Source organism: Patiria miniata, unplaced genomic scaffold, assembly GCF_015706575.1.
Source record: "Patiria miniata isolate m_02_andy unplaced genomic scaffold, ASM1570657v1 HiC_scaffold_22, whole genome shotgun sequence".
Taxonomy (NCBI): domain Eukaryota; kingdom Metazoa; phylum Echinodermata; class Asteroidea; order Valvatida; family Asterinidae; genus Patiria; species Patiria miniata.
The window spans coordinates 9,387,588-9,401,458 of record NW_024037061.1 but is presented as its reverse complement, the minus strand read 5'-3'; the positions used below and the strand labels follow the sequence as shown (position 1 = coordinate 9,401,458).

The following is a 13,871-nucleotide window of genomic DNA, read 5'->3' as shown; positions in this document are numbered from 1 at the left end:
CTGGAATGATCCAACGTGATCCCTGGCTACATGCCATAAACGGGTTTATGGCTTCTGACTAGCGCCCCTTGAACAAAGACATTGACAAAATGGGGGAATGTACACTGTACTGCCAACATATGCATGTATGGCTGGATAGCTCAGTTGGTAGAGTGCTGGAATGATCCAACGTGATCCCTGGCTACATGCCATAAACGGGTTTATGGCTTCTGACTAGCGCCCCTTGAACAAAGACATTGACTAAATGGGGGAATGTACAATGTACATGTACTGCCAACATACAGCACACGTACGGCTGGACAGCTCAGTTGGTCGCGCACCAGAATGACAATCCGGAGGTCGCAGGTTCAAACCCCACTTCAATCAATTTCTTTGTTCAATATAAATATAATAATAATGCCCCTAGTCAGTTTCCATTGATCATGTTGATGTGTGGTCTATTTCAGGAAAAAAAAATTATCTAATATATTTGCTGGTTTAGAACAGCAGCCGGTGAAATTACATGTACAGACCGATTTTAGAAATTACCAGTGGCTGACCACCTACCACATTTTGTCAAACAAAACTGTACCAGTACTGGTAATTGCATAATGCATGGGACAGATTAATTGCGCTACGTCACTTTTCATGTCTCATTTCATTCATGTAGTCAGATTTGTTAAAAATCTTTTCTTTTCTTTTTTAAATAAAAAAAATTCATTTTTTTAAAATTTAAATCGGACTTGTTTTATTTAAATAGATTTTTTTTTTTAATTTCTTTGTCTAAGTTGTATAAGTTAAATCTAAAAAGTTTTGTTTGTCATATTCAACATATCATATTATTCAACACCCATCTGTTTAAGTTGCATTGCATTTTTACCTTTTAAAACTCCAAAAGATTTTTTTTAGAAGCCACGTGTTCCTTAAAAACAGGGAGAAATTAACCCTCTCACTAGCTTCACTATAATTCAAAGCAACTGTGTCTAATTTCCCAAATCTGCTGTGCAAAAAAAATTGCTTAGAAAACGTGCGCACAAAGCAGAGATCAGCCGGATACCAGTTGCAAGCAATGTCAATTGCATGACCTTTGGGCTGGTTTTCGCTAAGCATATATTTTCTGCGCTTAGTGAACTTCCGTACTTAGCTTTTCCTGGAAATTCGCCCCAGGCGCTTTGCTTACAACGCTAAGCAATATGCTTTAAGGCTTACCTGCTCTCCTGATTGATAAGCTCAATGATCTTAGACAGCTGTTTCTCAAACAGCGCTACCCTGATCCATAGGTGGCGCTGCTGCAGCGTGGCTCTGATGCTGGTGTGTGGTTTGTTCGGACTCTCGCCATTGATGCTGTTACTGCCGCCGAGTTTTCTAAAATGTAAAAAACAAAAAGCGATAAAAATTTTACATTGTATTCATTATGCATTATGTAACTCAATGTACTGGTTTATCAAGGGAAGATACATTTGTTACAATGTACATTAAATTGCATTTTTTATATTTCATGAATAAATTACATAAACTGTGTATTTTTATGATCTGTTTAAAAGCAGTACCGTACAATGTACATGTACCGGTACTTACCGGTATGATCTATTCATCTTCAACAAATTTATTTTTTTTTCGGTTAACAAATGTTGACCTTTTAATATTTTGTTAAAAGAGGAAAAAAGGTGTGTTTTTTTCCTGCTATTTTACATGTCAACCTTTTGAAATTAACGTTTCATTTGGGTCAATTTTGCACACAAACAGATCTGCCCTTTGAGTAAACTGGTACCTGGACCCCACACTATTGATTTTAAAAGGGAGATGTGAAAACCAGTCTACCCCAAGAGAATTGTATTATTATTCGGTTGCAAATTATTCAAAATTTGTAAAGTGATTATTCCATAAATAAGTGTGGGCCGATTTTTTTTCAGTCAATGTCTCATTTAACCCTAACTCCTGGGGCTCTTTTACTAGAAAGTATCCTGAATCCGCCAAAATCCACCAATTTTGTCATGCAAAAAATGCTGGTATCCTGAATCCATCAGAATCCCCCAGTGTAGATTCTGGAGGTATCCTGAATCCGCCAGAATCCACCAGCAAAAGTCTTGATGGATTCTGGCGGATTCAGGATACCATGGTGGCATGAAAAAAAATACAGCATGTTTTTCCATAGAGTCTTCAAAATCCATCACCTAACTTTCTGGTGGATTTTGACGGATTCAGGATACCATGCTCGCATGAAAATTGTGATGTGTGTTGTTGCATAGGATCCATCAAAATACACCAATGCAATGCAAAATACCCCAGCATGGATCAGTACCGAAGTGAATACGTCTCGCGCACAAAATTTGTGTGAAAGACATTAGCGCATGTTTCAGCCCGTAAACCATAGATATAAGACTAGATCGGCAGCGCGTCCACACGCGCCCAGTCACTGTGCGATAAATCTCCGCCATTTTGGTTGTCTCTCGTAGACGCGCAACAAATTAACGTAAAGTAATGGAGCTAAATGTATCTTTCCTCCAGCACGTGACCTAGCTCAATGCGCGCGAAGCTAGAAATGCGCACCGAGTATTTACGCGATGCGCACACATAATTATTAGCGATGCACATGGTGCTCTTTGCGCGTAAACGGTGTTGCGTTCGTCACGTTTTCGCGCATTATTTGTATCTCTCCTCCAGCATGTGACCCTCCATGCAAGTCCACCCAGTACATGTGTGTACATGTTTGTACAGTATGTGACAGACTTGGCAGGGCTAGTGCCAGCAGTATTTACTTGACCACAAACATTGCAAAAGAGTTAAACTGTTGAGATCCTGAATCCATCAAAGTCCCCCAATAGCTCAAAATGGAGGTATCCTGAATCCATCAAAATCCGCCAGTTCCGCTAGGCTTCGAATCCTGAGTCCATCAAAATCCCCCAGTATGTTCAATATGGAGGTATCCTGAATCCGCCGAAATCCCCCGAAAAAGAGGGATGGATTTTGATGGATTTAGGTACGTTAGGGTTAAAAGTTAATTTACTTAGACACAAGTAGCAATTAACCCTAACTCCCTAGGCTTTTTTGCTAGGATGAAGCCTTAATCCTGAAAAATCCTCCAATTGGCCTCATAGAAAAATAGCATATAGCCTCAATCCTGAATTCCTCCACTGTTTCTTGAATATGGTTGGTGGAGGGGTGACTACTTCCTGAATCCTGCAAAATCCTGCAGCAGTGACTGTCAATATGTTGAGGCTTGGTCAGTGACATCCTGGAGCAGTACAGAGGATTCCAAGCATAATCCAGGCCTACATTTATGCACCATGGCTAAGTAATAACAACACAAGGTCCGGCCCAAGACCTTGACAGAGTGCATCCTACGAAATCAGTAACGCATTTTTGCCATGTAACCTCAATCCTCCAAATTCCTCCACTTTGGCAAATACTACCGGTATATAGGGCGGTTAGGGTTAAGACAGGTAGGATCATTGCATTTATCCCAAAATTGTTATCAAAAGCTACTTGGATTATCATGATTACAGATCGTACTGGTACTAAACACCCCGTGAAATTATTCCATCTGGCTTGTTGTCATTAATAGAGAAAATCAAGAAATGAGGGTGAGTTCCAACGATCAGTCAATTGACTGATTTTTTGGGGGGAAACACAGAGTGCTAAGGACGAAATCCTGTTTCGTGATCAAAAGGTTGTATGTGAGGTCAACCATTCTTCGTGGTCAACTGGTCATTTTCCCCAGACAACCTGGTACAACGGATTACCCCATTAAAAGGTGCATGGCCTATTTTGCATGCTAATGACATGCATAAATCATTGATCAGATTATTCATAAACATCATCAAATGACAGCCTTGGAATATCACTCTACACACGCTTTGCCTGTTCAGGTAAAAACTGTACATACAGGTAAGACGTACATGGGATATGAATTCAATATCAATGATATCAACTATTATTCATGAACATTTGCATTAAATCCTACAGGGCGAGTCAAAAAAAGTGGAACCCAAACCCCATAAAATAAATTTCATATTTAAACAAATACGTAGCACAAAACATAATAATGACTAGAAAGCCAATTTCCAAAGCTACTTTTAGATGAAAAAAATTACTGAAATTGCTCAATTCATTCAAAGAATATCACCATTGAATACAATGACCCTAAAACCTGTCTCGTCCAAAAAAAGCAACTCATTGTGTGTTTTGACTGTTTGGAACAACACAGAAAATGACACAGAATACTTGTTTCAACAACTGTCACCAACTGTCGTACACAATATCATTATTAACAACCCTGGTCATGCTGGTTAGGCAAACAATTATAAACTCTACTTTTTTAAAGAACGGGCCTTCAAAGGGATTCTGATGAACATGCTTAACGTTTAAACTGAGATTTTATCGCTTGTGATGTTCAAAGAAAATTGCGACGACGATTCTTGAAATCACATTTTTTTTGGGACAAGACGGGTTTTTACTAGGGTCATTGTGTTCAAATGTAGATATTTTCTACACAGATTGACAAATTTCAGTCATTTTTCATCTAAAAGTAGCTTATGAAATTAGGCTTCCAGTCTTTGTTATTTTTGGTGCTACGTATTTTTTTAAATATGAAATATAATTTTGGGGGTTTGGGTTCCGCTTTTTTTGGCTCACCCTGTGCTTTGCACAAACACGAAATATGTCAATGTACATACATGTACATGTACATGCAATAGTACTACAAGTACTTGTCATCATGGTCACACTTGTGTACTGAGTGTGTAAATAATACATTAATGTATCATGCACTTCTGCATTTTATGTGAAGTGGTACGCATACACGTGTACTGGTACTTCATCAAAGTGTTTCTCTAATGTTTTAGATTTTCCAATATTTCAGCTAATCTCCAAAATCACTCCATAAATATGATTATAAATTAGTTACAATGCACTGGTACCTTTACCAACATGATTTGCACGTAGTTGTTTAGGATTTGGGTACAGATTGTCTCGAAACTGGCGACAAATTTCACAGTTTCTTCATCTGTAGAAAACTGTGCAAACTCCAACATGTGTGTTCTGTACATGTAGAATATCGCACACAGCATATTCAACCAGATGACATTCAAATGGTTATCAGAAATGGTTATTGGAAATGCTTCAGAAACTACATGTAAATTTCCTCTCATTTGAGTTAGGCCCTACATTGAATTTGTTAATTTTATCCATCATCCACAGAATCAGAAAAACAACTGACCAAACAACAGTCCACATGTATACGTGTACATGATATGTAATTTAATTTAATTTTCAAGACACGTGCACATGTACATGAACCGGTACCTCGAAGGTGTAATTTTTGGCATTGGAACAACTAAATTTTAACAAAAATCTTTTTTGACATGTGTTTAGAAACCTTATTGATTACAGAACCTGTAATGCTTTTATCACGAATGCTGTATGCTCATGATTTTCCCTTATCTTCGCACAATGGTTTCGCTATTGATGAGGAACGTCGTGATAGACGTGACAGTGTGCCCGCATGAGTCTATACTTGTTTTTGACCCTGGATAATATGCAACCAGCTCAAATGGAGTGTTAAAAACATTTTTCAGTTGGAGAAGTGGGGAATAAAAAATGTCACTTATTTTAAATATTTGCCTCTGCAAAACATAGGGGTGGGGGCCTATATATTCAGCTTTTCAAAAAAAAAGCCACTTTTCAAACTGTTGTACATACACATCCTTTGGAATTTTGAGAAAACAAACATGAAGAAAGATTTGCTAAATTACAAAAAAAAAGTCTATCAACGGAAGCAGCCTGCAATTTGTGCACAAATATAGTTGAACAAAAATAGTGTTTTCAGCATATGTACATGATTCCTGCTGTTAGCCACTGTCCTGTGAATTACAATGAATACAATGCTTCCAGGACACACTTGAGCACTTAAATGTCATTCTACAGAGTCCAGTCATCTGTGTTGTTTCATTTATTCATGATACACGTCCATGCATATTTAACCATTTCTTCTTTTTTTTAACTTTTGCAAGGCTTGCCAGTACAAAAAAAACTTTAGTGTCTTTTCTTGCCTTTTCCAAGATATACATGTACTCACAGGTTTTTCAAACTCTAGTAACACTTGATACATTATGCACTTATCTTATCTTATATTTAGCCCAGGAAACTAATTCTGGGTAAAATTTTGAAAGCATTTTGAAACTAGATTTTCACAGTCTAACATTTTAGTACACCAGAACAAAGAGATGTCTCCACAAGGAAAGGCCTACAAATTCCAGTATAAATGTGTCAGAAAAGATTTTAAAGAGTAAATAAAATTGCATGAGCCACCCCCCCCCCCATTCCTCTCCTCTAAACAAATCCCCACCCCCAAACATTGATCCATCCCTGACGCGCCCATTTTCAGCCGATCAATACCAAATCATTCTGAAGTTGAATCACCAATACGTGCAAAATAAATTTTAATGGATTTTTTTTATTGCTTGGGGCGATAGCTGAAATCCAGCTGAATGCAAATGGTTTCACATCATTGCACTCGGCGCCCAACCCTCCCAGACAATGTATCATCACAAAAATGTAAATTCATACATGTACCTCTGCAAACCATAATCAAAAGCAATGAATAGGGACTATAACTTGTCTACCTCGCGACTAATCTTTTGTGAATTTTTCCGGATTTTGAAAAAAAAGTAATCCTGGGTCTTCTAAAAGGCTATTTTTGGATGATGAAACTGTTTTCCAAAAACCCTTTTGTCTGGGGAAATCTGTTACGACACTGCTTTCATGGCCTTCATCACATGATCCCAGCTAGAGGCACTGTACGATACTTTATGTACTTTTCAACAAGTTCAAGCTTGAAACACGTATGTGCAATTACGCAAAACTTTTCAATCTCAACAGCTATGGTGTCCCATTCAATTTTATCAAAAGCTGTGCCCCATCAGACTTTTTTGGGTATATACATGTAGCTCACTGAGATGGCGGGTACTTTTCCCATTTTTTGAAGTCCAGTACAAACAGCCCAGAAGAGTCTTCTCTTGGTTACTTTTCCCAAGTCAAGTGGTTACTTTTACCGGCCAACTTTTGACCAGGAGATGTAACCTGGTCACTTTACCCGAGACGAGAAAGTCCAGTGCGGACAGCGAGAGTCAGTAAACCGCAAGGCAAAGCTATGAGGGTCACACTACACAGGCGCACTGCACTCGCGCTGTGCGTGATATCTTAGGCTAGCAATTTCAATAATTTTATGGTCAAAATGGTGGTTTTTTTTTATGAAAGTCATCTTTGATATTATGGGCACCATTAGACATTTTACCGGTACATACTGCACAACAAGGTATTATTCACTGATTTTAGCAAGCAACCTGTATGGCATACGTTACGACGATCAAAGAGTATACGACAGCCGTTCGCCCAAACACATGTTTACGCCCCGATCAATTCATTCAACCCTAACCCCCTTAGGGCTCTCTGGGGGTCAGGTACCTTATACCACAGAATACTACATGTGTTGTGCACACTTGTATGGAAAGAAAAGGTTACTACTCAGTTGTATTTTGTAGCTTTAGGTGAGGCTAGGGTTAACTGCGGTTTGTTAAGAATTTCCCAAGTCAAAAAGTCCAAAGTCCAAAAGTCCAAATCCATACACTGGTAAGATTTTACCCATTTTAGTGTTGACAATCATATCGGTTAAATCTTTTTTAAAAATTAGTCCAACGCGAATGCAGTTTTACAGAAACCCAACTGTTTAGGTGTTACTGCTAGAAGGACAATTTGCATTTGTATTGAAGGACCTTAAAATCGTTTTCAGTTGCCTCGAAAGAAAACATTGCATCAAAAACTTTGAGGAAAAACCTGAATACATGTAATTGTCAACACTACTAAACACAAAACATTTTGAGAAATTATTCACTTTGACCTCTTAATAATCCGACAAAGTAGATCAGATGGTTGACAAAGACGTGTCAAATGACAATTGAGGTGGCAAATCTCTGTGAATGCTGACATTCTTAGAAAGCAAACAAAAACCTAGTCCTACATTATACAAATATTGACTGCTCCCGAGGTGATCTCCATGGAGCGTTCTGTTTTCTCGAGGCGTAGCCGAGGGAAACGGAAACGCTCCATGGATCACCTCGGGAGGCTAAGTTTACTACACCACGAGTTAAAGCAGTCAATATTTGTTTTATAACACCTACATGTAACCCGCAGATTGCACTTGATTTTTAAGAGATAACCGTTTAATTTAACCAACCTCCAATAAAATATACTTTAATTTCAATATGAAATTAGTTGAAAGTTTACTTGCCCTTTTCCAAACTACCCCTTCATGAAATGTTTGAATCCAAGTTTGTTGCACGGGAACAATACGCGCAACGCGAAAACCTGCATGTAAACACATACATGTACCTCTGGTTGCGACGTTGGTTTCTATGCGTGTAGTACTTTTTCAGACCAAGGCAATCATTGTACAGTATTTTTGGCTGTGCACAGCAAGATAGTAGTAAAAATAGCGAATGCCATGTGACTCACTCTCAGCCAATCTACATTGTAAATACAGGATCTGTGGGTGAGGTGTTATAATTAGTGCTAGATTCAGATAATCACATGTGCAGAGCCACACGTCATAATCCACGAAAACTTTATGCGACTCCGCATGCCTGCCAATCAGAGTCAACTTTAGAAATTGTGATGTCTTTCAATCAGAAATGTGGACTAAGCTGATGATTGGTCAATTTTGCTACCATGTTTTGTAATATAACAACGGGTTACCGAAGACCCGATATACATGTAGAAGGCGCCCGCTGAATGGTCAGAATCTCAAGGTCAAGATGCAGTCTCGTTTTGCATAATTAATCGCCGAATCTGCTCGCATATCCTAGACTCTTGCTATGCAAGGGGATTTTCAATAGACTAGTCAGAAACATGATAGATACAAAAAGCTGAATATGATGTGTTGACACAGGTGAATCCACAACGAAGTCGCATTACCTAGTAAATTTGTGTGCTGAGGACAAATCAGGTTCGAACCAGTCAATCAAGGTACATGCATGCATTGCATGATGTTTCAGCCACTGTCAGTTGGTAACCTCTGTGTGCTAATTGCTAAGCACATTTTTTTGAGCTTAACAAATTTCTGCTTATAAATGAGACATTACGTGCTATATTCCGGTATAAGCAGAAATCAACTGGGAACCAATCAAAATCACTACACATTGCATACAATTTTGGCCGGTAACTAATCTTGCTTAGCCAAGAACAGTTTCCGCTTAGCACATTTTTGGCCCCTGTTTCTGGCTACGGTTTGAAATTACACACCAGTCTATGAAAATTGGCTGCAGCCGCTACCATAGTCACAGATGTAACTTTAAGCCGTAGATATTAGTAATTCGGACACAACTTACTTGTTTGCTTCCTCGAGTCTACTTTCAATCTCCTGCACTTTGTGCGCAACCTCTGAAACCTCCGGATGCTGCTTGGCTAGGTGCTTAAGTAACGATGCTGTCGTTAGATTCCCCTTGAACAGTCCACTGATGCGACGCTTCAACCCTTGCGCAAGACACGCATCCACGGCAGCTGTCATTTTTTTTATTACAAAATAAAAGACACCGTTATATTATTGAACTTCAGTGTCAGTTTGTCTGTACATTAACCCTATGAAACCCTTGGGTGATTTACTAGGAAAACTTGTCACTCTTGGAAAATCCAACACCATATGGTATAAAACTCAACACCCAAACTGTTGGACTCTCATTATGGTGATAGAACCCCATGTAAAGCATAATCAGTTTACCAGTGCAGTACTCACTCCAACAGATTCTAACAAAACATGCAATTGGATTTTGAAGGGTTGGGGTGGTTAGGGTATGGTCCAGCCATGGTTCAGTGGTTAGGGTGTTTGAGTCATGTATGATGGTACATGGGTTCAAACCCGGCCAAGAACATGGTGTTTGTGCCCTTGGGCAAGACACTTTTCCACAATTGCCTCTCTCCACCCAGGAGTATGAATAGGTACCTGTGAAGGTGGTGGACCGAATGTGCGCTGATATCAGCTGCCACGTGGTCTTGTGGCCTGATGAATGGGGAATAATTGTAAAGCGTTTTGAGATTGTTTATACGATGGAAAGCGCTCGCTGACTGACTGCGTGACTGCCCCACTGACTTACTGGTAAGCAGGGCAGTGCTATCGTATAGGATGACCCTGTAAAAGTAAAAGTAAAGTCTGTCGCGAGCCAATGTGGCTCATCAGGCCGGCGTGTATTTCAGTTTCAGTAGCATGAAACGACTGAGAATATTTCTATTCCCCCTGGATATGTTGCTAGTCCATTGCAGGTTACTCCCCAGCTAATGCCGGTACCCATTTATACTCCTGGGTGGAGAGGGACAAGTGGAGATGAAGTGGCTTGCCCAAGGACACAATATACGACCAGCAGCTGGATTCGAACCCCGGACCCTCTGATCATGAGTCACGAACCCTAACCACTAGGCCACACACTCCCTCACGACAACATCGTTATGAGGTTTAATCCAACCAATGGGCTAAATCCAGTCTATTGTGTAGACTAGACGCATGAAAAGACTTCCAGTGAATAGCCATTCCATAGCAATTGAATTGAATTTTCTGCACTCCAGCTTTACTTGGCTTGCCAGCCTTCCTTTGTCTTGTTCATCACAACGAGGTTGTCGTGCAACCAAACTGCGACAATCGAAGAAGTATTTATGAAGAAACCAATTCTGATAAATTGTATCTTACCACATAATGAGATGATACTTCCACTGTCTTCATGTACAAATTTCCTTGTGACTGCCTCTTCCATAATTTGCTTGACCTATTTCAGAGAACAGGGCGTGCAATAAGAAATGATATGTTGACAAACGGCGAAGAATAATAAAACACGGCAATTGTGAAGTGAATGGCCTTTTTCCCATAGATGAATCCAGGCACATGAGGCCGCCTTTATCAGGCTGCCAATTTGGGTTCAAATGACCGCCAGCTTTTAATTAGCTATCCTAAGAGTAAGTAGAGTCAAAATATTCGTGTTAAAACATGTTCTATGTGTTTTATTAAAGCGAAATACAAGAACTAATTAGCTTTTTTGAGGTGAGAAAAAAAAATAACAAATAACAAAAAAAAATTCGTTTTCAAAAAAGGATGCAGGCGGGGACTATCAGTATCAACTGGGTTTTTTTTTTCACTTGGCCTAAATAGCTGGTGTCATTGCAAAGCAACAGGAATTGATTTTTTAGGGAAATTATGGGGTAAAACTACTACATTGACCGGAAAGTACGTGATATCTGGACGCCACTTCTTTGGTCGAGTACAACGTCTATGGAGAGTCTAGTGCATATGCAAAGTATTTTCTAACAAAATTTGAAGTTTTTCTCAGTCCCAAATTCATTTCTTTACAATTTTTTTTGCAATGACTGACCTTCATTGAGAGAACATTTGATGAGAAAAGTGGTGTCAGGATGCAACATTCTTTCCCAATGAGTGACCCGACCCCCCCCCAAAAAAAAATGAAAATTGATTTGCAAGGCATAACCTGGAAAAACATATAACAACATGAAGAATATTATGTCCAGAAAAAAAAAATCTTTGCAGTTTTTTAAGGTTGCCATGGTTGCAGAAGAAGTCACTTTGCAATCTGAGACAAGCAAGGGCCGGTGGCGAGGCCAAATTTTTACGCAAAAACATGAAAAAGAACATGAAGAAGAACATGAACATGATGAAGAAGAACATTAACTATATCATGTTTATGCACTTTTTAACCTATTAATATTATGCCTACTACTGTGATCTTCGTGATATTTCACGTCATGCATGATATCCCTCATTTGTATAGTGCAGGTCATGACTATTGTCATAGGCCTAGCTTGGCCTATTTTAATTTGTATAGCTGGCCTGCATGCACGTGATGCATGGAAAAAAATGAAAAGAATGAAATAACGACCAACCTCTTTTTTAACGGTCCTAATGAGCTTTTCATGAAGCTCCTCATCTGCAAAATAAGCACATTTTGAAACATTAGCACTGTGTTATACGTCATGTAGCTATAACTTTTTAAATCAGGATAATACAAATATAAAATATTATTGGATTTGTTTGACATTCGCTTACCACTGCTTGCTGTCACGGTCGCCATCTTGATTTTTATGTCAGGGCACAAATAAAACTTGGATTTTATTTCCTACCGTTCTTCAGGGCAAATTACACTCATCAACGAAAAAAGAAGGAAAAATTCCTTCTTCACCTGAAACAAAGCTGCAGCATAAATAACAACACATATCTCCGTGGATTAAAATAATGTGTTTATGTTTCTAGACCTGCTTTGAAGTAGAAATTGCAGTCCATATTTTGCTCACGATCAAAGAATCGTGGGAAATAATATGCGAAAAATGCACTGAATATCTACGGCTGTTTCCTGGTGGGTTTCCGTTCAGTGTAATGAACAGTCGTCGAAGATCTCGAGGAAGGCGTACGAGTGAAGTGGATGACGTGCATAATGATGCGAACTGAATTTGCGATATCGAGAAATATCATGTAGAGGATTGGTTACGAATTGATGCCCGCACAGCACCACTTTTTCCTCATTTTAGTCTTGAGAAGAAAACCTAAAATAAAATTCCTTTCTTGTGATTTCTCTCAGGCCATCAACATTGTACCCTTCCAATCAATTTATTGGCCTGACGTCATGCTTTGTTTACACGCTTTCTTAAGGTGGCCAGGTATCATTAGACAGCGTACTAGTAAACAACGCGTGACGCACGATGGTTCAGGATTATTCTTACTTATTATTAAATTTAATACTCGATAATTTGGCCCTTCTGTTTTGTTTTATGCAACAGAGATATATGCTCGTTATAATTATAAATCTTTTGTGCATTCATTGGAATGAATAAAACATGTACGTGTTCACCTAGAAGAATAGATTTGTTTACTATTGCTATTTCTCTAGCAATATGAACAATTATTTCTTCATAAACTCGAAAATTATTGACTGCATGTCATACAATATGGCTCTTGCAGGGTGTAGAGTTTGTGCACGCCCCGAAAGCATAAAACTACCCCCCCCCCCCCGTTAAAACAAAGACATACAAATAGAACGTTCGTTCGGAAAAAAATCCATATTTTTTCAATAGCATGCGGTTTCATCTTTGGCATAAGAAGAGGAAGCTTATTTCCTAGATGCGATGTACCCATTTTAAAAATATATGAAAAAGTTACACAAGAACTTGGACATCACAGTAAAACAGCTGTTTCTTTACAATACATTTTCGCTTCATTCTATAATTTGTGTACAACTAAATAAATAACAAGGAGAGGGTAGGATTCTAAAAAAAAAAAAAATGGCACTAGCACTTTGGAAAAAACCTCATATTATTAACCAAAACACACCTTAACGATTACTGTTTAAATGCATATACTCAGCTAGTGCATGCTGTCCGAGATATTGAGATATAAAAACAAATCAAAAGGCTTTTGTCAGGTGGGACTCGAACCCAAGACCAGCTGTTTACTGTGTCTTTATTTGTCGCCGGGGTACGGCTTGTCGTGTTCAAAAACAGGTCTAATATAAAAGTTTCATTCTACAAGTTCTTGCATTGTGTTGATCATAAGGCAAAAGCTGAAGAAATGTAAACGGTAAAATGCGCTCTTACGGGGGCACTGAAGCGAATTGGAGAGCATCAACTTCGCCACTTGTTTGCAGAGCGCCCCCTTTTGAGTGTTTGAGAAGACTCTTCGTAATCTTCGACTATATTATTAAATATTATTCTGCAGGCGTTAAAGGTTTGTTTATCTTTCTTTCTTTAAATGGTATGTAATTTTTACAAGGGACTATAACTACACGATACATATTAATCCGAAAGAATTCCACAACTACAATCTCGAAAAGCAATCATGTGGAAAACAA

The 13,871-nt window shown here is 38.7% G+C and overlaps 1 protein-coding gene across 1 annotated transcript in view; it reads right to left on the bottom strand.

Moving 5' to 3' along the window:
- Positions 1–12,171, bottom strand: part of LOC119730505 (small G protein signaling modulator 1-like) — a 46,069-nt gene extending 33,898 nt beyond the window's left edge. Inside the window, exons 1-5 of the mRNA XM_038203469.1 lie at positions 12,077–12,171; positions 11,914–11,957; positions 10,712–10,787; positions 9,363–9,534; positions 1,189–1,344 (exon numbers count right to left, since the gene is read on the bottom strand). Of these exons, the coding sequence (XP_038059397.1) occupies positions 1,189–1,344; positions 9,363–9,534; positions 10,712–10,787; positions 11,914–11,957; positions 12,077–12,101 (473 nt within the window). The 5' untranslated portion in view covers positions 12,102–12,171. The remainder of the gene's footprint in view (positions 1–1,188; positions 1,345–9,362; positions 9,535–10,711; positions 10,788–11,913; positions 11,958–12,076) is intronic.
- Positions 12,172–13,871: the final 1,700 nt, after the last annotated feature.